At 44.1% G+C, this 24,755-nt stretch overlaps 1 protein-coding gene across 3 annotated transcripts; it reads left to right on the plus strand.

The window, feature by feature from the left end:
• On the plus strand, positions 1–22,982 carry ADRB2 (adrenoceptor beta 2). Of its 3 annotated transcripts, none has more exons than XM_089909487.1 (2): positions 1–1,550; positions 3,683–7,429. In XM_089909487.1, exons 1-2 carry the CDS (start codon positions 362–364, stop codon positions 3,757–3,759), a joined length of 1,266 nt encoding a protein of 421 aa, XP_089765613.1. In that variant the 5' UTR covers positions 1–361; the 3' UTR covers positions 3,760–7,429. The 3 variants fall into 3 exon arrangements, with proteins under 3 accessions (XP_089765613.1, XP_089765612.1, XP_022445752.1); XM_089909486.1 differs by lacking the exon at positions 3,683–7,429 and adding an exon at positions 8,993–22,982 and having other exon boundaries at positions 2–1,550; XM_022590044.3 differs by lacking the exon at positions 3,683–7,429 and adding an exon at positions 14,965–16,453 and having other exon boundaries at positions 2–1,550.
• Positions 22,983–24,755: the final 1,773 nt, after the last annotated feature.

The raw sequence follows: 24,755 nt of genomic DNA on the forward strand, positions 1-24,755 counted from the left end.
GGAGAGAGAGGAGGGAAGGGGCGGAGGGCCTTGCCCCTTCGGGGCTTCCCGCACACGCTATTGGTCAAAAGTTCCAGCACGTCACGGGGAAGGCAGTTCCCCTAAAGCCCTGTGCCCATAACGGGCAGCGCGCACTCCGAGGCTGTTTCTCCAGAGCGCAGGCTGGGACTGACTGGCACCGCGAGCCCAGAGCACCCCCGGAGCTGAGAACACCACGCGCCCCCACCACACCCACCCCACGGCCGCTGAATGAGGCTTCCAGGTGCCCGCTTGCTGCCCGCAGCGCCCCGCCGGAGGTCCGCTCGCTGAGGGGCGGCTGGTGCGCTGGCCGCCCGTGCGCTCACCTGCCAGCTTGCGCGCCATGGGGCAGCCCGGGAACCGCAGCGTCTTTTTGCTGGCGCCCAACGGAAGCCACGCACCGGACCAAGACGTCACACAGGAACGGGACGAGGCGTGGGTGGTAGGCATGGGCATCGTCATGTCGCTTATCGTCCTGGCCATCGTGTTTGGAAACGTGCTGGTCATCACAGCCATCGCCAAGTTCGAGCGTCTGCAGACGGTCACCAACTACTTCATCACCTCCCTGGCCTGTGCTGACCTGGTCATGGGCCTGGCGGTGGTGCCCTTTGGGGCCTGCCACATCCTCATGAAAATGTGGGCTTTTGGCAACTTCTGGTGTGAGTTTTGGACTTCCATTGACGTGTTGTGCGTCACAGCCAGCATTGAGACCCTGTGCGTGATCGCCGTGGATCGCTACCTTGCCATCACATCACCCTTCAAGTATCAGTGCCTGCTGACCAAGAATAAGGCCCGGGTGGTCGTTTTGATGGTGTGGGTCGTGTCCGGCCTTACCTCCTTCTTGCCCATTCAGATGCACTGGTACCGGGCCACCCACCAGGAAGCCATCAACTGCTATGCCAAGGAGACCTGCTGTGACTTCTTCACGAACCAAGCCTATGCCATTGCCTCCTCCATTGTGTCCTTCTACTTGCCCCTGGTGGTCATGGTCTTCGTCTACTCCAAGGTCTTCCAGGTAGCCAAAAGGCAGCTCCAGAAGATCGACAAATCTGAGGGCCGCTTCCATGCCCAGAACATCAGCCAAGTGGAGCAGGATGGGCGGAGCGGGCCCGGACAACGCAGGGCCTCCAAGTTCTGCTTGAAGGAACACAAAGCCCTCAAGACTTTAGGCATTATCATGGGCACTTTCACCCTGTGCTGGCTGCCCTTCTTCATTGTCAACATTGTGCACGTGATCCAGGATAACCTCATCCCTAAGGAAGTTTACATCCTTCTAAACTGGGTGGGCTATGTCAACTCTGCTTTCAATCCCCTGATCTACTGCCGGAGCCCAGATTTCAGGATTGCCTTCCAGGAGCTCCTGTGCTGGCGCAAGTCTTCCTTAAAGGCCTCTGGGGATGGCTACTCCAGCAACAGCAATGGCAGAACTGACTACCCAGGGGAACAGAGTGGATATCACCTGGGGGAGGAGAAAGACAATGAACTGCTGTGTGAGGATCTCCAAGGCACGGAAGACTTTGTGAACCGGCAAGGTACTGTGCCCAATGATAACACTGATTCGCAAGGGAGGAACTGTAGTACAAATGACTCACTGCTGTAATGCGCTTTTTCTACTTTTTAAGACCCCTTCTCCCCCCACCCAACAAAACACTAAACAGACTATTTAACTTGAGTGTAATAAATTTAGAATAAACTTGTATAGAGATGTGCAGGAGGAAGGATATCCTTCTGCCTTTTTATTTTTTTAAGTTGTAAAAAAGAGAAAACGTATTTGAGTGATTGTTTCTTGTACAGTTCAGTTCCTCTTTGCATGGAACTTGTAAGTTTATGTCTGAAGGGCTTCAGTCTCAGAGGACCTGGGGCTGCTATGTTTTAATGACTTTTCCCGCATATCTACCTCATTGATCAAGTATTAGGGGTAATATATTGCTGCTGGTAATTTGTATCTGAAGGAGACCTTCCTTCCTGCACCCTTGGACTGGACAAACTCGAGTCTCTCGGACCTTTTGCTGTGAACGTGGACTCTCCCCGCCCCTCTTAGTTGCTCAAACGGGGTGTTGTAGGCAGGGATTTGAGGGGCAGCTTTGGTTGTTTTCCTGAGCAAAGTCTAAAGTTTACAGTAAATAAATTGTTTGACCATGACTTAATTGCACCTGTTTCTCCAAAACCCCTTGACTGGAGTGTGGCTGCCTCCCCCACTGAAAACCGCAGGTAACTATTTGCAATAACTTCCCAGTGACTTAATGTGGAATGACATGCACTGATTGCTTAACCTGTTCATTTGCCTTTGAATCTGCTGTTGTAAACCTGTATCTCTCCTGACGCTGGTGCCCCCACATCAGTTCTGCCCGCCCTGAGCACAGCTCATCTTGCTCTTCCTACGGGTATTATTCTTGTGTTGTAACATCAGAAACACTGACTCATGGAAACGGAGTTAAGGGCATCTGTTGTGTCCCATCATGTGCCCCCACCGCCCACCTTCCAGTTCTACTTGTTTTGTAGCTGCTTATATTTTTATCTTTGCTGTGTCTTACAGTAGAGATCTTTGTACTGCATCAGGGCTTGGCATTTTAAGGATAAGAAAGTTCTTGTGAAAAAGCTACTCAAACATAGCCCGGTAATTCCAAGGGAAATGAAAAGGTCGTGGGTTATAGGGAGAAAAGCTGGGAAACACTTAACTGGTGAATACCTCATGACCTAGAAACAGGGTTTGACCCCTCCTCCTTTGAACTGCTGTCCCTTTTTTCCCCTCTCCCTGTGACTCTAGTCACTTCAGTACAAATCGAAATTTCTCAACCTCGCACTATTAACATTTTTAACCAGATAATTCTCCATTGTGAAGGGCTGTCCTATACATTGTCAGATGTTCAGCAGCATCCCTGGTCTCTACTCACTAGATGCCAGTGCATCCCCTGAGTTGTGACAACCAAAAATGTCTCCAGTCATTGCCAAGTACCCTTCCCTTGAGGAATGAAATTACCCCTGGCTGAGAACTACAGTTAGAAACTTCAAAAATCTAAACAGATTTTTAGATTCTGCCTAATGTAACCACTTCATTGTGCAGAGCGTCAGAGAGGAATTTCTCACGGTTCACCCAGTTAGTGACAGACCCCGGGCCAGTACTCTTTCTACTCCATCACGCTGCCTGCCAAGCTGATTCTCCAGCTGCCCACATACTGCCTGTGAGACATGAATTGTTTTGGAGGGTTTATCAATGAAGGCGAGGACTGTGAGCAGTTACTGCCTGTTTGTGGAGAGATTATAATAGTGTTAAGAGGCACGTAAGGGAAAAATCACAAAAGTAAACACATTTCCTCTACCACCCCCTTTCTATTTTTGCCTGTGTGTCTGAGCCACAGCTTGGCCCAGGTTTGACCAAGTGGATCATCCTCCTTGGCAACGGCAGCCTGGAGAGGATCAGCCTGCAGGGTTCATTGCCATTTCACTCGCTCATGAAGCTGACTCCACTCCTTTCTTCCCTCTGTCCCAGCCATGGTCCCCAACCAGAAAAGCATTAGTCTCCTCTGCTTCCTGTCAGCTCAGTGATGGGGTGTTTCTGGGTGAGTCCTGAGCTCTCAAGAGAAAGTTAGCTGCCCATGTTTCTAGAATGTGCCATCGAGCTTTGGAGAGCGTGAGCCCTTTAGCCCTTTGCTTTTTCTCCAAGGGCTTTCATACCTATTATCACATTCTTCTCCTGCTCTGGGCCCTGCACTCAGAGATGCAGGCAGCTTCTCCAGCTAATCTTCACACTCCTCATAGCCTCATGGGATATCAGACTTGCAGAGAAAGCATAGAAAGCATTTGACATCCAAAGAGACCAAAAGCCTGTGAGGGGGGATGACCTGCCCAAAGTAAGAAGCCAAGGATGTCAGAGATGGGGCTAAAGCCAGCAAACCTGGCTGTCATACCAGGAATTGGTGTATGCTCTCCACCACATTGTCATTGAATTCTGCCCTCACCCTCAATTGCGGAAGCTTTTCCCTGGGGTTGTCACATTAACAAATTCATTTCAGCAGATATTTTTAGTTCTTTCGCGTCCTTAATACAAAACGCAGGCAATAAACAAATAATCTGCGATAGGGACAAAAGAAAGAATTATTCCTTTTTCTCGGCAAGAGTTCACTAGGATATCCTCAGCATTTAGGGAAATTGGGAGATTCCTTAACTCTTTATGACCTGAAGGGATTTCAAGCCACTCCAGGTAGAAATTTCCCAGTCTTATTTAAAAGAAAAAAAAGCTGGAAACTTTTCCGTCATCATTTGTTAAGTCCCATGGACAATAAATATTATTAATAAACAATGTTGTATATATACTCTTTTGCTTAGAGATGCATTTTAATGTAATTTCAGTTTAGAACTCTGCTATGAATGTTAGTTCACAGACTCTCAGCTAAAAGGGAGTTTAGCCTAATTCATGTTCATTTGGGAATACTTTAAATATAAGAACATTGACCAGTTTTAAGGGTTTTGACAAGCAAGAGCATTTTAGGCCTATCTCAACTCCTTGCTTTCTCTCTCCTTTTGTTCTGCTTTGTTTCTTTTGGGGGTGGGCATTGGTCAGCGTCTCCCTGTCCCTCTGTTTGCTGACAGGTTGCTTACATAAGGTTTGTGTTGGATTCATCATCATAAAGTTGTCTTTGCCTGGACAGCAAGTTCTCAGAGTCTGTCAAATGAGAACCTTATGCTGAGATGCAAGCTGACAGGTGTGCAAAGTGGCAGGACAGGGTGGGCCTCCCCACTGAGATCATTATTGAGAGAGGGAATCTGGGGAAAAGGGAGCTGGGAAATAGGAACTGTCATTACACGACGCTTAGAATGTTTCTGATGTATCTACTGCCAAAAGAAGACTAGACCAGGATCAATCGGGGTATTTACAACTACTGAGCGCAGCAGGAGAAAAATACAGGTCTCTGTCTCTGAAGTCTGGAGCATAATATTAATAATACTACATAGATATCTTTTCTAAAGTCTTACTAAATGTTAGGGACTGTGCTAGGCACCTTTTAGGCATTATGTGACCTTGACAGTCTTATGAGGTAGGTAGCAAAACTGTCCTCATCTAACAAATGAGGGAACTGAGTTTCAGAAGGGTTGTCACCTTCCAAAGCCACACAGCCAGCTAGTTGCAGAGTTAGGACTGGAACCCAGGTGCAGTGATTCCTGCACACATGGAAACCAGGGAGCAGCATGAGGCAATTTATAATCCATGCCAGAACAAGTGTAAAAACTGGAAATGCAATACCTTGTTGAGAGAAGAGGGAGACTGCTGTGGATTGGGGCAGGGAGGAATGTTCCCCTGGAAGCATGTGACTGCAGAGTTTGCTGTGGACTGGGAAAGGAAACCAATCACTGAAGTGTCTAGTTTGCTTCTCTGAGTCTTTGCTTTGTCTTTTCATCAGAGAATCAGTCCAGACTGAAAAGAGGATACGAAACTTTAAAACAAGCACAGGGTAAAGCAGAAACACAGCCTGCTTCACGTCCTGGCAAATTCATTTTCTGGTTCCAGAGTTGGGAAGGTCTCCTACATTGAGCAGGTATCTGGACCTTATGGAAAATTTGGCAGGCCTAGGTGGCCCTATACATGTGCTGGCCATTTTGAGCTAGCATTTAGGGCAATGGAGATGAACTTCTGACAGCAGAGAGCAATGAGACTTAATACACTTTGAAGGATGCTTTCCATTGACAGTATAACCTCCACTAAATTCAGCCCTATGCTAATCCCTACTTCACAGAGAGAGCAAATATAATTTTAAGGAGGAATTTTTGAAATACCTAAGAGAACAAACTTCCCAGCCACTTTCAAGAACTTGAGAAATTCTTGCGTCTCACGAATAATGCGAGGCCGGGTGAGGCGAAAAGAGGCCTGGACTGGGATTCATGCAACTAGATTTCAGGTCTCAACTCTGCCTCTCCTCTCTCTCTGTCTCTCTCTCTCTAGTTGGGTAAGGCAGTTTTCCTGTTTTCTCAGTGGACCTCAGTTTGCTCATCTGTAGAATAATGAGGCTAGTGCAGGTGGTCTCTAAGCTCTGCTTAGCTCTGAATTTATATAGCTGTTAATTAAGAGGCTAATTAGAGACAACAGTTTGTTTCTAATTAGAGTTGATGACATTTGTCATATAAATAATGGTTTAAGGTACTGGGGGTGGTCAGCTTGCAGAAGAGAATGCTGTGAAGGACTACTTGGTACATGATAACTGCCTTCAAATATTTAAGGACCATCTGGGAAAAAGGAGCATATCTGTTTTAGATGAATACCAGAAGGCAAGTAGAACATTACAGGAAGATAGATTCCAGCTCAGAGGAAAGAAAACTTTTCTGAGAGTGAAACAGGTTCTCTATCAGAGTAGTGAGTCTCCTTTCATTGGAAGCATTCAAGAGAAGTCCAAATAAAGCTCTGTGTGGGATGAAGCACAAGGGGTCCCTACACTGAGCAGGGCCTGGACTAACCTTCCAAATCTGTGATTCTATGTCCTTGAAAACAACAGACCTAAATGTTCTTAAAAAGTATTCAGACCATTCCCTAACTCCAGCTGGCCTTCTCCCCAATTCCTTGGGATTTCAGAGGTTTCACTACATTCCTAACCAGGAAACCTCTGGGGAAAATCAGGATCTCAACAGTCCTTGGCCATGGGGGGAAATCCAGAAATAGAGCAATACGGTTAAGCAGTTTTCCAAACTATTAGACCTTTTCATCAGCTGCTCTTCCCATGCCTTTTGCAAATGACCTACTAACTCCCACAGAGAAAATAATGAAAGCTGAAAAGTCCTCTCTGCAAAGTCTATTACATCCTTCTCCACACTCAGAATCACTGCACTTCCCGTGGTCTTTCCGTCACCCTCACAGGACGGAAAGGAAGGGAGGCAGGTCCCTGGCCAGCACAGGGAGCACTTCAAAGCCCTCTGGCCTAAGGTCCTGAAGACTTGGGAACTGTATAGCCTACCCCTAATCACTGGGCAACCTCAGGCAGGTCACTTCCCTTCTCTAGACCTGTTTAATCATCTCTGAGCAGAGATGGTTTGGTTTACGTAAGTCCTGCATTTCCTTCTTTCCTTCTTTCTCCAAAACTCTGTAAGATTTCAGGAAGTCTTCAGTGCTGCACATTTGGCTGGATGGCTCTTATTTTAAAAGCACATTTTTACCTTGTTCAAAAGGTAATAGAGGTGGCACAGTGGTTGAGAGTCCACCTGCCGATGCAGGGGACACGGGTTCATACCCCGGTCCAGGAAGATCCCACATGCCGTGGAGCAGCTGGGCCCGTGAGCCATGGCCGCTGAGCCTGCGTGTCCGGAGCCTGTGCTCCGCAATGGGAGAGGCCACAACAGTGAGAGGCCCACATACCGCAGAAAAAAAAAAAAAAAAAGGTAACAGAACTCATTGTAAAACACTTAAAAATATACGAAAGCACAAAATGAGATAAATCACATACAACATTACCACCTAGAGACAGCCATTGTTAAATGTGATGTATATACTTTCAGCCTTTGTCCTAAGCATGGCTATGGGTAGAAATATATTTTTAAATAAAAACAGAATTAGACTATTCATACATGATTATTATTCATACAATTTTGTACCCACTGATAACACTTTAACAAATGCCTCCTTGAATATGTTTTATATATAATATGATCCAGATATCGTAATTGCTACTAGCCTGGCAGAGTATTTAGCAGTTTTTAGACTTTAGGAGTACAAAAGAATCATCATTTCCAGAGCATCTGGATTGGGAAATCTGAGCTGGGGCCTAAGAATCTGCATTTTAGCATGTTCCCATGGATTTTTCCAAGGACCACATTTTGAGGAACAAGGTTACAGAGATAAATTTTGTAAATTAAACAGAATGCTCCCTCTCCTGTTACTGGTGGTTGAAAAAGATGTTTCTATGCTGTACTTGTCTCTTTGAAAGCTCCTTTCACGGGCTCTGATCTGCTTTCAGAGCATGAGAAACTAACCACCAAACTTCCAGGGCAGGGTTCTTTCTGCATTGTTAAGTGCCTCTGACCCAGCCTGTCAACTTGTGTTAAAATAAGTCTAATCAAGTTTTATAGTGACCAATACCTACCATTTGAAAAGTGCAACAGCAGGTTTCCACTCCATAGAGCACTTGCTGTGATCATGATGGCTAATAAACACAGTGTACTTACCATGAACTAGGCCTTGTACTTGGCAATTCTCATGCATGATCTCATTTAGTACTCAGAGCAACCCTACAAAATAGGTACTATTATGTTTGTCCCTATCTTAGAAATCAAGAAACTGAGACTCGAAGGGATCAACTAAGTTGCTGAAGATTACAGACCATACTTCAGTAAAACCCATGCATTCTGAGCCAGAGCCCATGTGCTTTACCATTAAGATAGGCAATATTTCCTCCTGCTGGGGATCAGGTAAGAAAGTAGGAGGGAGACGATGATGAGAGGAGATTTTTAAGGGGTGCATTTTATTTTATTCTCCAGGGACTCTTTTCAGAGAGGTCTGATGGATTTCTGAGCCTTGGAACGAAGGGGCAAGCCTATGCCCTCTAGGTAGGCGGTGGCTAAGTATCAGCTAGGAAACCAGACTGAGAGTTGGGAGAATCTGCATTTAGAATCTGTGCTGAGAGCTGGGAGCACACTCTTTCACCATTATTCAGGCACAGTTTGAGTGATCTTCCCCCGCCAAGGCCAGGAAGGAAGCAGAGGGAGGCGCCTGCTAACGGCACATGGGTTTGTGCCGAGTCAAGTCACTGCTTTAGGGTCAGGAGGCTCCTGACAGCTGGAAATGGGGTGCTCTTTCCATTTCTCTGCCCAGGTCTGTGTCTGCATCCGAGTCTCCACAACAGAGAATATCAGGGTAGGAGGGGCACTGAGAGAGTGCATACACCCTTAGTGTACTAAGAGACCCCAGATTCCAAGAGGCAACGTCAGTGGCAAGGTAACACAAGGACCTGGAGATGACCATCTCTCGTGGCTTGTTTTATTATTATTTTTCTAGTGCTATGAGGGAAAGACTGGAGTTTCTGCATGTATTCATTTCTCCAGGAAGAGAAAACGGTTTTTGAAATCATAACGGCAACATCCATGACGAAGCAGAACTGGAGTCCTAGGTAATCCCTGCTTGCTTTCTTTTCTACCACACCATATTGGCGTTGCAGCCTCAGGCCTTGTGCCCAGAAGCCACAACTGCTGTTGGGGAGATTCCTTCATTTTTAGACAATTCTGTCTCTATGCGACTGCCTGGCATTTCTCTTTATAAAAATTCTACTAGATGTCTCTAAATACTACAGTCAACCCTGACAATCTGCTGGGTTTTTATTGTTTTGTTTGAGAGAGATTCACAGTTCTCACAATATGTATTGCAACAATAAGCCTGTCAGACTTCCTTTCTTGTTTTAGTTCCCACAGTGTCTTTCTATAAATCCAGATGCTCACCTAGCCTCCTCAACCTAAGAGAACCAAGGGTCAATCTCGAGGGCCTGAGGTGGGCAGCCTTAGAAATTTCTTTCTATAAAATTGTGTTGTTGGTTTAGGTAGTGAGTCTTTTGACATTATGTTGTTATTGCAGTGGGTCCCAAGCCTTACAAAGGCCAAAAATGATCTGCGCTGAGAAAATACACATTCCTGACCCCCTTCCCTGAGATTCTAACAGGACTGTGGTTGGGGGCCAGCAATCTGCATTTTGTCACTACTTCCCCCAGAGGACTGTGATGCAGGTGCTCCTAGGATGGCAATTTGGGGACCTAGGGATCTCACTGTCTTCCCCTGCCCACTCTTCCTGCTCAAGAGCACAAAATGTAGGCTTGTAAAAATTGATCCTGTACATCTGCATACATTCACAAAAATAACCATTCTGTCAAATAAACAGAATCCTAATTTCCCTGTGTTATCAAATAGAACAATGTAGACGAATATAATTTATAAATGATAAAAAGTTACTATGAAAGACGAAGGTGGTAATAAAGTGCATTGAGCAATTAGACACTTGACTTAAAATGTGTTTTGTGACAACACGGCATCTACACAGTTGTACCTCCACAACAGCATCACTGTCTCATTGTCCTGAACCCTCTGCATGTAGACCAAGAAATAGCAGCACAGGAAGAAAAAAGGATTCTGCTGCAGGGATGGACTCTTAGTCCAGTGCTCCTTCCTCCTGGACACTCTGCTATGATTAAGTCAAATCATACTAAAGTCTATCTGAATCAATTTGCCTAATTTACATAAACCCTCCTACTTAGAAATCTGAAGGAGGACCCACCCAGCTGCAGGATGATTCATACATATACATACACTTCCATATATGCACATACCCAAATAAACACACATAACACACACAGACTTTTACATTGATGCCTACACCTATATCAACACAAGTATATACACATACATTTTCACTTAGATGTACGGACACATCTATGTTCTTTTGTGTATACTCCCATATGAATATGTTCACACGTACAGGACACAGATGTACTCAACCTACACACTCTCCCTTAGATAAATACACACGGGTATTCCTAAGCACACTTTCGTGTTCTCCAAATGAGAAAATATGCCATGTCATGTAATCATGGTCCCACCGCTACCTAAGTACACACAGGCACACAAGTTCCTATACTGGCCCTTCTTCCTAGGTAAATGTATACACCCCTGATTCAATACATGTCTGTTGAGTTCTTATTAAGTGGCAGGAATTGTTACGTGCTGAAGATCGGTGAGTGAACAAAAACAGTTTATCTCTGCCCTTACTGAGTTTGTGTAATGGGAGGGATAAGTTTCTTTTTTAATGAAGACAGATTTTTAACTGTGGCAATTTCTATGTAGAGATTCAGAGTGTTTTGAGGGAATCTGACTAATTCTGAGAGGTTTGTAAAGGTTCCCCCATAGAAGTAAGGTTTCAACTGAGAGCTGAAGGATGACTAAGTAATTTCTAGAAAAGGAGAGAAGGGAAAAACATACCATTCAGGGAGAAAAGCATGTATAAAGGTCCTGTGGTGAAAGGAAACCTCACGCATAAGAAGGACTAAGCAAAGATCAGTGTAGAGAAGGTGTACAGAGAGAGGGAGCATAGCAGGGCCACACATAAAGGGCCTTATAAGCTGCATTAGGTTTTGGCTCTTTATCCTAAAAGCATTTAAAAGCCATTGATATGTTTACGGCAGAGATCAGATGTATATTTTAAAAGACTCTCTGAAGATATGCTTGTCCATACAAAAGCATTCTCACATAGGTAAGTGCACACATGTGTTCCTATGTACACTTGTGTATGTTTTCCTAAAATGCACACTTACATATAAGTATTCACTTGCAAACTCTGCCTCTGTGAACATACTCTTATATGTTTATATTCATGGTACATATAAATCCAGTGGGCATTAGGAGGCAGGGAAACACCTTCCTTGCCAGGTACCATCAGGCCTAACTAAGCCAGTCCATGGTGCAGGGACAAGGCAAATGGTGTATCAGATCTGAACCCTCTGACTTTGGAGCTTTGGGCTTTGTGGCTTGGCCTCATGCCTGTGCCTCCAGCTCTGCTCCCCCTTCTCTTGGCTCAGAGCACTCAGTGGCAAGGTGGGGTTTCTTCCAGAACAGGATCGTTCACGATTCTTGGCCCAGGCAAGGAGGGGAGGGTGGGCAGGTCAGGTTGCATAAAGATTGCCTTGTGCCCCCCCAGAACTTTATAAGCAGAGCCTCTGCCCAGCTCCAGGCCTGAAGTAATTTTTGCACAGAGTCAGCTATACCAAGATATTAACATAAGGATCCACAATCAGAGGTCTGTGGGTCCTGATGGGGATTGCGATGGGACTCGAAGTAATGTGCTCCATAACTAACCACTGTGTGAAACGTGACACTGGAGGAAGAAAAAGAGAAAGCCAGGAAAGAAAGCCTTTTCAAGGCAAGATGTCTGACGAGGTGTCCCTTATTGCCCTGGCACAGAAAACACATGTACATACATATCTACACATACAAATTTTCCCCCAGTGGGTGTACCATCCCACAGCAGAGGAAGTAGCAAGTAATTATCAGCCACAATACCCTGCATTATTTTCTCTCAAATGAACTAGAACGACACTTGTAGTTTTGCTTCTGTTTACCAGCAAAGGCAGCAAAGGCCTTGACCAGAGGCAGTGACAGGCTCCAGGGAGATCAACAGAAACATTCATGCAGAATTAAAGGCTCACCTAGAACCTTACATCTTAGGGTCTTAAGGATGTTCCCAAGTGATTTTTTATGTATATATTCTAAAGACTCCTACCCACTGACATTTTATGTTTTCAAATATGTGCTTGCAAAATGTTTTCCTCCATAATTAAAAGGAATTATATAATGTAATTTGAAGCTCTTTTTATTTTGCTTCAGGCTGTGTAAGGAACATCCTTCTTTTCTTTCAGTTGGGTGGTTCTTTTATGCTATCACAGCAGCAAAGTACCAGATGCATCAAGGACTGAAGGCCACAGCACTATGCTCATGGGGCTACTGTTGTAGCAAATCCCTCACATTGATCCAGCACTTAGCAGTTTACAAAGGGCTTTTTTATATGCCATCTTCTCTAATCCTCACAACTCTGAGGTCAACATGGTTGTTCGCATTTCACAGATAAAAAGATTGAGGTTCAAAACCTGCTTAAGGGCATGGCACTAAGACATGGCAGGGCTGGGACTTAAACTTCGGTCTTCATACTCATATGGAATATGAAGAAAAAAAAGTTTGTTCACACTCTGCTACCCTCCTAGGACCCAGGACTCTTCTCACTGTATTTTCCTGCTTTCTGCTGCATTTTAACTTAAAATTTTACGGTTAACACTCCCCAGCACAGAAGCCACAGCTGCCAAGCAGCAGATAAGTGACTGCCAGCTCCAGGGACAGTCCCCAGGATGCTTTCAATACTGACAAGCCCCGAGATTGTGTGAGCTTAAGCTCGGAGTAGGCAGGGCCCAGATCTATCAACTATGGCTTAGAGCAGAAGCTCCAAGCCTTCTGGGTTCCTCATGACAGTCACCAGATGCACTTTCACCAAGTCAGAGCTATGGAATCACATGTCCGGCTTCCCATACATGCCCTGCTGGCAACTTAGGGCTCCACTGAGGCTGTCCTTGTTCACTCTGCCCAATTCCTCTTGGATCAGGACGTTCCTGTGGGAAGACCCAGTGGGATTTGCTGCCCCAATCCCACACACATTGGGCCACAGCCCAGCCTTCTTTTAAGGGCCAAGTTCCACACCTCGATAAAAATTGCAGGCTCCAGGAAATATTTCCATTTCTTGAAAATGGCTTGTGTTGGGTTGAAATTATTTTAGTCAGAGCAATTAGGTGTTCTTATTTTACACACATATCTTCCAATAGAGGTGCCTTCAGCACAGGTTAACTGTATTTAATGGATCTGGGAAAGCTTGGAGTGGATGACAAATCCAACCACAAGGAAAGCTCCTGTTGGCCATCTCTTCTCAGAGTGTAAGCTTATCTGGTTTACTTAGCTTTCTAAGCAATGTGTGACTAATTTGCTCATTCATTCATTCAAAAGATGTTTGAAGACTTCTATATGCCAGAACCTGTACTAACTACCAGGGATACAGCCATGACTGAGGTAGACATGGTTGGTCACTGTTGTTTTAGTTTCTTACGGTCTAATGGAGAAGACGGACAACGAAAAGGGAATTATAAATGGTATTTGGATCGAGTTCCCTAATACTCACACCAGAGAAACTTAAGTATACTTATGAACAGGAGTGAGGGATGGGAAATCGGCTTCTGCATTTTGCCAGTAGATCCAGAAAGATATCTGGATCAGTCTCAGATTGGCCTCTAATCATCTACAAAAAATATTTCTATCATCCCTTTAAAAATGTCTCTGGGAAAATCGGAGTTGATGGTGGCTCACAAAGTTATCAATTGTCTCTGTCTTGGTCCACATCTGAAATAATGTGCCCAGCTCTGAGGGCCACATTTTTCAAGGGAAGAAGGGCATTCGGGGCCCTTCTAGGTTTGCCAGATTCAGCAGATAAAAATACAGGACATCCACTTTCAGATAAGCAACGAATTCTTTTTCATATAAGTATGTCCCAAATTTTGCATAGAACATGCTCATACCAAAAAAATTATTCATTGTTTATCTGAAATTCAAGTTTAACTGGGCATCCTGTATTTTAAACTGACAGCCCTAGTAGAGAACCAGAGGGAAGACTGTGAGGAAACCCAACACTTTGTCTGAAAATGAATAGTTGAAGGAGCCTGGCTTTTTAGCTTGGAGAAAAGAGTAAGAACCTAGACTTGTGTAGGGAAGCATTTTCCAAACAGAGTTTCTAAAAGTATATATGGAAAATAGTAAAAGGTATACTGGGGGAAAAAAAGGGTTTTGAGATTAAAAAATCTGGGAGGTTGAAAGTTTGGGAAACACTGCATGCCCAGCGTTTCCACTTTGGACTCCATACTCTGCATCAGCGTAGTAAACGTCCTGAGCAGCCTTGCAGGAAGCATATCTGGTTGACCTGATTTAACCCAGCATGCCCACAGAGTGCTATTTATGGGCTTCTGTCTGTTTGTTTTGATATGTTTGTTTTATAGAGGACACCTATTAACACTGTGAAAACTTACTACTCTGCTCAGCGCGCTTTGGGGAATGCTGATATAAAAAATAAATGTTGTCTTCAAATATCCAAAGTCTTGCTGAGTAGGAAGGAAGCAGATTTAGTCTTTGTAAACCGAAGGGCAGATCTGGACCCAATGCATGAACACATCTGGGAGACAGATTTTTGACCTAGTTTGAAGACTAGAACTTTCTAACAATTACAAGAGTCTGAAAGGTAACGAGCTCCCTGTTCCTGGAGACATTAAAGCAGAAACAAAAATGCCATCAGGGACGTTAGAGGAAATTCTTGTTATGTGTAGGAAATTCTCCGGGTCTGTTATGGAAGTTTTATTTACATAAAACACAGAACAGCAAACCTTTCTTTAAAACTTTGTCCCAAAGGGCTTCTCTGGTAGCACAGTGGTTGAGAATCTGCCTGCCAATGCAAGGGACACGGGTTCGAGCCCCGGTCTGGGAAGATCCCACATGCCGAGGAGCAACTAGGCCCGTGAGCCACAACTACTGAGCCTGCGCGTCTGGAGCTTGGGCTCCGCAACAAGGGAGGCTGCGACAGTGAGAGGCCCGCGCACCGCAATGAAGAGTGGCCCCCGCTCGCCGCAACTAGAGAAAGCCTACGTACAGAAACGAAGACCCAACACACCCAAAAATAAATAAATAAATAAAATTTTTTTAAAAAACAAAAACTTTGTCCCATGATCTATATGCTTTCTGCCGTCTGAGTCCATCCATCCTGGAGTCACTGTTACTATGTTCCTTTCACATCTATAAGCCAAATCCTTCTAGGAGATTAGTCCTCACAAGTTAATGATCTTTGCTCTGGTCTGGGCCTCTTCATAGCCCAGCCCAGCTACCTTGGGTCCTGGCTGTCGGAGACCCCACTCTGAGCCTCTGGGAGTGGCTTATAAACCTGAGATGTAGCATAGAGCTCACAGCTGAACTTAGCAGCCCAGAAAAACATGGGATCTGGAGAAACCCAGCCTCATACACCTCTAGGACTATGAGACTGCCCCATTCAGTATCCATGGTGTAGTACAGATCACTTCATATCTAAGGTGCTCAGCATAATAAAAGACAACAGAGGGTCAAATCCCAGCTCTGTGCTTCCTGAGTCTATGACCTGGACAAAATGTTTAAACTTTCCAAACTGTATTCCCCACTGTGGGGGAAAAAAAAAAACAAAACAGGAATGATGACACCTGTATCATAGTACTATGAAAATTAAGAGATTAAAAGTACATAAATGACCCAGCAGAGTGACTGGTACATAGTGGACATTCAATAAATGTTTATTTAATGGAAGACTGTGATTGTTATCATCATGGTAAAAACTTCTAAAGAAGTTAAAAGCCTTCTCCTGGAATTCACTAATCAGTGTGCCAAGATTTCAGGCCCCAGTCAAAGTAATACACTGGAAATTGTCTCCAACACCTTCCTTTTGAGAATCCATGCTGAAGAACATAAAGTAATGCATGTGTATTAAAGGTTACACTTTTCCTGCCTGTGGTGCTAGGGCCAGGGCTAGAAAGAGCACTGAACTCAGGGGCAGCGTGCCCTGGTTCTTGGCTTAAGTGACTGCAACTTCATCCATTCTGGATTCCAGTTCTTGTCTATAAAATAAAAGGGCTGGACTAGGATAGCTTCTAGGTCCCATGAGCTGTGCCTTTGATTTGGGGCAGTGAATGCAGGTATTTAATTAGTCCAGAGTACTTAAAGAAAGATTTCGCCAAACTAAAGCTCTGTGCGTGTGTGCGTGTGCGCATGGCCACACTGAGTATACACAGGGTGCTTTGAAATCACTTTAACTGCCTCCTGCTCTTTTGCCTATCAGTAGGTTTGGCAAATAAAACGTTAGACCCATAATTAGTTTTGAAGGAGTGATGTGAGCTCTGACCTCAGAATGGGGAGAGCTGGGTTCGAGTCCCAGCCCTGGCTCTGCCAGCAAAGTTTGTCTCCTTCTCCAGGGTGTGATGCTAACCTCCCTTCCCTCCTTTGCCTCCCCATCTTTCACGTGATGGGTTTGTTTCCAGGATCTCCAAGTTCTGTGTCTCTTGGGAAAATGTCTCTGATCTATTTTCGCTTGGATTTGCATGCTCACCACAAGGATTATCATCCGGCTGACTCAAGTTTTGCTTATTTCTTTTGTTTGACCTGCTCTGGTTTCGTAATACAAGCTCTACAGCCAATTTTAGCCCTTCTTGGATTATGGGAGTGTCAAAATGAAGGTATTGGAACATTTGTCACCGCTTCTGCCCAGGATTCGTGTCTTCCCCCTTCCCTACCCTGCCCCAGCCCCTGATGCTCCCTTCTGTTCTGGCACAAGCAAAAGCCCTCCCGCCCCATGACATGCTAAGTGCAGCCTGGCTTCACATTAGCTTAGCTGAGTAGAGGCCCTGAAGCCAGAAATCCTTGGCATATGAGCCACTTGTCTCTTTGTGCCTCATTTCCCCCAACTATAAATAGGCCGAATCTCGCACTTTCTCCCAGTGTGTGAGAGCCCCCTGTCGAGGTGGTTTTGTGCAGGTGAGGTGCCCTTTTCCCACAGGCAGGTCTCAGTATCACAGCCCAGGGGGATTCTCAAGGAAGCAACGTGTCTCTCTGTCTCTGTGCTTCTTCTGCTTGTGGACCACTCCAGACCCCCTTCATCACTGTCAGTGTGAATTTTCTAACACACAGAACTCAACCTTTGCTGAAAAGCCTTCAGTGGCTCCCTGTTACTTTCAGGATAAAGGCTTCAGCAGGTGAGCCCACAGAAGCACAGCGGAAACTCAGGTTGGGAAGTAATGATGCACCTCAAGTGATACCAGCCCACAGCACGTCCCTTCATTCAGTCCTGTGAGGTGCCAGGCAGCATGCAGGGAATCAAAAGAGGAGCAGAGTAAGACTTAGGCCCTGGGTTTAAGAAGCTTACACACTTTTTAAAAAGGTGTACAAAATAATAATGCTTTTATTTTTTAAATACTGAAGGGCTCTTAGAAATCACTGACCTTGCCCTACTGCCTTATTTTACAGTAGTGGAAACTGATGTCACAGAATTGGCAAATTATAAGAAAACATGTCTCGTAGTAGGTCTCTTTGCTTTACTCTGCCTCTATCAGCAGGAGCCTCTCTCCACTCTGCAGCCAGAGTCATCTGTCTGAGGGGCGTGCAACCTTGTCATTCCCCATGGGAAAGCTCTCTGTGGCCCCCGCTGCAGCTAAAGTAGGAAGTCAAACTTCTTCCCAAGCCTATGTGTGGACAGGTCCCTGCAACCTTGCTGTTCCCTCTGACTGGAATGCTCTTCTCCCAGATCAGACTTCTTTGTGCTGTTCAGTCTCAAGTTTAAAGACACCACCTCAGGGTTGCCTTCCCTGACCAAGGCTGATGCAGGACCCCACGCATTCTCCTTCCCATCCCCTTGGTTGGAGGCACTGACAGCATGGACCACCATCTGCATCATCTTGCACGTTTACTTATTTTTCTTTATTATCTGTGTCCACTCACCAGAGGGTATGCTGCGGGAGAGCTGGGATTTACTTCTGTCTTTAGTCTCGACGACACAGCTGGCTCATAGTTGATACATAAGAAATATTTGCTGAATATTTCTAAATATTCAGCAGACTAAACAAACAAATGAGTACATACTGAAGGAAATTTGAATATGCAGAATAGTATAAAGAAGCAAATAAAAATCACTCATACTTCCCCCTTCTGGATTTTACTTCTGTTAATATTTTGGATTATTTCTTTTTTCAGGTTTTTTTTTCTATGTGTATACATATATATGATATATAGTATATATTTAAAAATTAAGATTATTCTAAGTTCTGGTTTATATCCTGCTTTTTAATTTATCTCTATACTGTATTTCCACATGTTATAAAACAATCTTTTTTTTTAAGATTTTTAGAAATTTCATGTAATGTCTGAAACATTTATGTTAACATATTTCCATACAAATTAAAACAATCTTTTTAAACACTATTTTCTGTGCTGCATAAAGTTTCATATGGATGTATCAAAAGTAGTTTAAGCAACTCCCTATTGTTGGACAATGACAATTTAATTTTTTTCTAATTGATCTATTTTCTGTGCAAACCATTCTGATAGAACCTGGCTTTTAAGGTACCTGGAGTAACTGTTTCTCACTGCGAGTAGTTGGAAAAAAGACATTGCTTCCTTTCCACGAAATATCTATAGACCAACCCTTAGTTTTGTATGTTTTTTGTGACCTCCTTCAGTGCGGATTGACTTAGTTGATGATCTAGTTATTAAGATTTGTGGTTAGTAAAGAGTTGTGTTTCTAAAACTTCCTGTTTGAAAGATAAGCCAATGTAAGTGTTCACAACTGAATGGAGTGCACAGGGAAACAGAGGCCGTCAGGGTTACCTTCAATGCACACTCTTAACCCAAGGGTGTTTTCCTGTTGAAATTAATGCTCAGGGAAGATTCAAGAATTCCAAATACTCACAGACTTATAAAATCTTCCTGAACTGAAAGGAATATTAAACGTAAATAACTTCCTCACTTTAAGAAAAAGGAAACTGAGGTTCAGATCAGGGGCAACCTCTTGCCCAGAGTCCCGTAGCAAATAATGGTGGAGCTTCTTTCCGCTTCTCCCTCCCCCATCCCTGCCTCCCTCTGTCCTTTCCTTCCTCTTTTCAGTACTAGTCTTATATGAACTAGATTTCAGAAAAGATTTCACAGAGCTGGAAGGGATCTTAGAGATGAACTACTCCAGCCCAGCCTCATCATTGCTGAAGATGAGGAAACGGAGGTCTAGACAAGGGCATTGTAGTAGGTCCCCACACCACCGGCTTGTGGCAGGGCTGAGATGAGAACAACTTCCTCATCCTTCTCATCCATCAGTCCTTCTACTGCCCCAGCTTCGTGGGGCCCTATAAACTGTCACACTTGGCAGCATCGGCCTGTGGGCTCTCTTTCCTTGGGTGCTAAAAATTCTAGTCATTCCACGTAGAGAATTGAGAGATTGTAGCCTTCAACAAAAGCCAACTAAGATTTACAGTTATCAGCTGTGAGCACAGCACTGCAGCAACTGTGCTGAGGATAAAACAGTACATTCAACTAAACAGCCCTCTCTTACCATCCCCCACCCCCATCCAGCATCACGCACCCTCAGAGCACAGCAACCTCTCCCTCATTCTTACCACACTACTCATGTGATCTTTTGATTGTCCATCTCTCCCACTAGGCTATAAGTTTCCTGAGAGCAGAAGCTCTTTTTCTTTCCGTGTTTTCTCAGCACTCTATACCCTATTTCACAGATCAGTGCCTGGCACGTAATAGATGCTCCATAAATATCTGTTGAATGAATGAATAAAAACATAGTCTCTGTATTAGTTTTCTAGGGCTGCCATCACAAATACCACAGACCATGTGCTTTAAACAACAGATATTTTCTCACAGTTTTAGAAACTGGCCATCCATGATCAAGGTGCCGGCAGAGTTGACTTCCTCCAAGGCCACCTTCCTGCTTCGCCACATGATATTTCCTCTGTATACCCACATCCCTGGTGTCTATCTGTGTGTCCTAATCTCTTCTTAGAAGGACACCAGTCAGACTGGATTAGGTTCTACCCTAATGGACTAATTTTAACTTAATTACCTCATCAAAGGCTTCACCTCCAAACATAGCCACATTCTGAGATAGTGAGGGTTTAGACTTCAGCATATCAATTTGGGGGGTACACAATTCAGTCAATAACAGTCTTGACTAGCTCACAGTTTAATGAAAGGGATGGACGTGCCCAAAAATGGAATGATAAGACAATGTAATAACTGCTGCAATACAGGAAAGTAAAAACCTTGTGGAGAACAGATAGTGGTTAATATTCATAACAGCTGTATCACCAAGCATCTCTGTGTGCCACATACACTGCCAAGCACAGAATATATTATCTAATTTAATCCTTGTCAGGATTAAATTCAGCAAACCTTCATTAGTGCCTGCCATGTCAATCACTATGCTTAGGCCCAGAGGTCCAAAAATATATAAGCTTAGATCAGAGTGGAAATACTTGTTCTGCCTAATAAGGAAATGCACACACTCATATATCTAATATACTGTCTTAGTCCATTTCTGCCATGTTTATGGCTCCCATCCTAGTTATTATTCCCCAGCCAGGTAATTTAGTCTGTGCCCAACAGGAAGATGGGAATCACTTTAGGTCTTTCCACATAAGAAATTTCACGTGGGTGCTATTATGGTCAGGACTTTGCAGATGAAAACACTGAGGCATAGTCAGCAAGTAGCTTTCCAAATGTCACACAGCTAGTAAATTGCAGGCAGAGCTTAAACACACTCATTCTGGCCCCAAAGTCCACTCTCTTAACCAGCACCCCACATTGCCTCTTCAGGACAAGGAATCTTATTCTTTTTATCCCATAAGGAAGGGGAACATGAGACCACTGTGAAAAGGAAGGAAATTTTAGCTGAGTCACACCATGTAGTGAGGTGAAGAGAGCAGAGAAGAGAATTGCAAGTAGAGAAAACAGGATTAAAGGTCAAGGTCTGTAAGGAGCTGGCTAAGCAGGCAGCATAGAGGGTTGGTGAATGAGGTGAGGCTAGAAAGGTAAGTTAGGGTCAGACTAGGTGAGCTCTTATTTTATATGACAATAAATTTGGGCTCGATTCTCTAGTCACTGATGAGCTATTGGATATTTTAGCAAGAGATCATTTAATCTTACTTCATTTTACCAAGAAGGAAACCAAGGCCCAGAGAGAAATGACTTGCCCAAGGCCACACAATTGGTTAGTGGCAGAGCTGACACAAACACCCAATCTTCCAATCCCAGTCCAGCATTATACTCAGTTAAACTCTGCCTATATAAGCATATGAAAACTAACATAATTAGAAAAAACTTTTTTCCTGTTTTCCCATGGTTTTCATCCACTTTCTTTTTTGGTCAATTGTATATTTTTCCAAGTTTCAACTCATTAATATCTTCCCATCTGAAATAACTACTATGGTTCAAAGTCAGAAATATCCCATAGAAATTGCAAATGATGCAGTTCCCTGTGTGGCTTTGTAGAGTGTGGCCGAATGGCTCACTGGGGTACACTGTATAGACTGGAAGGACCTGTATTCTTATGTCTAAATAGACACGTAGAGATACAGAGATAAACTAAACAGCCACTCTGGCTGGGTTTGTTTTACCAAACAAATATATAAGGTCAACAAACATTTACTGTACTGGTGTCTGCTGAGTGCCAGGCGCTGTGCTAGAATCTCAAGGCCTAAAGCTGTATAAACTCGGTTCCTGGGTGAAAAGCCTCTCACCATTTAATAATGAGATGCACACACATACACTAGTATGATATGCTATCTCAAGCTATTTCTGCCATGCTTATAGCTCCTCATAGTAGTGACTACCCAGTCAGGGGACGTGCACTGGGTCCAACCAGGAAATGGAAACCACCCTAGATCTTTCAAAATAAGAAATTTAATATAAGGAATTGGATGCACAGGTGATAGAAGAGCTGCAAAGCCAAACAGGGGATAGTGAGGAACCAGAGATTAGCAACAGCAGGAAGATGCTGCTGCTCCTGGGTCTGGAGGGACAGAGGAGAAGGTGGTGTTACAAGATCCCAGAAGCCAGGGCGCTTACTTGGCAGGAGCCGGAGGCACAGAACACACGAAGCCATTCGCCGAAGATACCACAGGAGACAGAAAGAGAGGAGAAACAGCCACTTCTCCCCTCCTCACCTCCAGTCTTCTATCATAGATTCCCATTAGCCAAACTTTCCCTGAAGCAACAGGGTGGGTAACCTGCAGGGTGGAGGTCCCCATGGTGCAGAGCAGAGCAGAGGAAGTATGCCGAAAGGAGAAGAAAACAAACACGGGCTGATGGGCACCCCAGGTGACCTTCGGCAAATCACTTCATCCCTCAGAGTCTTAGTTTCCTCACTGGCAATTTGAGAAGAATAATAACTCTCACATTTGTTTGTTAGACTTACATGAAATAAAATCAGAAAAAGCACTTTATAAGCTTCAAAAGGCATATATACAAATGTAAGGGCTTTTATTATTGGTTTTTTAATCCAAAGTGTTTTGGACTTTAGGCTCTGGTGGAAAAAAAAATGGGATGGTGTTCAGGTGTCATTGGGAACTTTATATGCAGAGCTAACTGCCTAAGTAAAAAGAAGCAGCTCTGCTTTTTACTGGCTGTTATTTCAGTCTGTCACTCTGGGCCATCAGGCTTCGAAATCCCCAACTGATTTTGAATAAACTGGCACATAACTGAAAGGATGTCAGAGCCCGTTCTCAGCTCTATTTGGGGATCTGTCTGTGGGTTTGAATCAAAAAGCGACAAATAAACAGGACTCTAGAAATTACTTCAAGACCATTTGCTCCACCGTTTTCATTTTACAGAGGACCAGACAGAGGATGGAGTTTGCACGTTGTCACATACCAAATTCTTGGCGGAGGGAGGCATGGAGCCCAAGAGGAAACTCTCTCTTCCTTGGACCTTGGGGTTTCAAATTAATCTCAGATAGTAGCTTGTACTTTCAACTTTTCCTTCTTCCTTTTCTTTTAGTCTTTTATCTCTTCTTCCTAATAATCTTTGACAACTCAGTTTCACAGACTTTTTCCTCTATACTCTGCTGATGGACAACGAAAGCTGAGCACTAAGCCATATCTATTTTGAGTGGGTGTAAACTTTTCTAAATAACTCAGTTTCCCTTTGCTATCAGGTGTAAGACAGTATCATCAAAAATTCTTTGAGATCAGCCTTTCTGCCAACCTCAAGGCTTCCAGTGAAAATCATAAGGTATGATCCCTTCCCTTCTACTTCTTTTGTACCAGAAAGTACAGGTCATGGCCAGAACATTTGACCAAGCATCAGGGCACTCACACCAGGCCCAAGAGAAAGGCAATATTTTTTACCAGTGGAACAAGGTGGTTTGACTCTCTCAGCAAGAATGGTCCTGTGCTCTGTAACTTTTAATGTATCTCAGTAGCAAGGGACAGTGGTCAGTGGATGATAAAATTTAAGGGTTTATATCTTACTTGACAAATGAAGAGACTGTGCTTTCATTGTCTGTAAGTTCCTTTCTGGCACTGACATTTAAGAAATCAGTGTCCCTCTACCAAAGAAGGCCTATTATGGTCCCAGAGGCACTAAGATAGTAATAATCCCCTGACTTACGTCATTCCCAGTGGCCCACTGTGAATTGACATTTTAATGGTGCAGAGTCTGTGGCATCTTAAAATGTCAGAGCTGGAAGGGCATCTGTCATCATCATCCACTATGGGTACACTGAGGAGTCTGGGACCTGAAGATTATGGGTATCCATTCGCTGGTTCCTTCAGCAGAAATTTACTGTGCCTGTGCCACGTGCCAAGCACTGTGCTAGGGCCTGGGGTACAGACATCAATAAGACAGATGAGATGTCTGCCCTCACATACGTTAGTGGGGCAAGATGCGTAATAACAGGAAACTAAGAAACAAGCAAGATAATTACAGTTTGTAATAACTGCTTGAAAGGTAATAAAAAATATATGATAGATTAATTCACTTTACCGAATGGATATTGACTAACTTGGGATGGGGGAGTGACTCTTTGCAGTAGCAGCACTTAAGACGAAATCTGAAACTTGAGAAGGAAGCACCGGGGGACACCAGGATGTAAAGAAGTTACAGGTAGAGGGAATAGTGTGTGCAAAGACCCTTAGGCAGGAAAGCATTTGGTAGATTTAAGGAGTGGAAAGGGGACCAGTATGGCTTGGAATGTAATAAGGGAAAAGTAGCATGAGAAGTGGCTGGAGGAGTAGGCTGGGACCAGATTGGCCTCATGGGCCCTAGTAAGGAGTTTGGGTTTTATTTGAAGAATGGGAAGCCATTGAAGGCTCTTAAGCAGGTAAGCAACCAAATCTACAGTTTATATTTCTTAAAGACCCCTCTGACTGCAGGAAGGAGAATGGATTGTAGAAGACAGAATGATGCCAATGAAATAGCCCTGACCAAAAAAAAAAAAAAAACGATAGACAAAATTAGAGTAACAATGGAGATGGAAAGAAGTGGAAGGATTTGGGATATGTCTAAACATAGATCCTATTAAAAGTTGTTGATGGTGACTTCCCTGGCGGCACAGTGGTTGAGAATCTGCCTGCCAGTGCAGGGGACACGGGTTTGATCCCTGGTCTGGGAAGATCCCACATGCCACGGAGCAA

The sequence above is a fragment of the Delphinapterus leucas genome, chromosome 3 (genome assembly GCF_059928025.1).
Source record: "Delphinapterus leucas isolate spDelLeu-1000000601 "Yukka" chromosome 3, BTC_Dleu_Yukka2, whole genome shotgun sequence".
Taxonomy (NCBI): domain Eukaryota; kingdom Metazoa; phylum Chordata; class Mammalia; order Artiodactyla; family Monodontidae; genus Delphinapterus; species Delphinapterus leucas.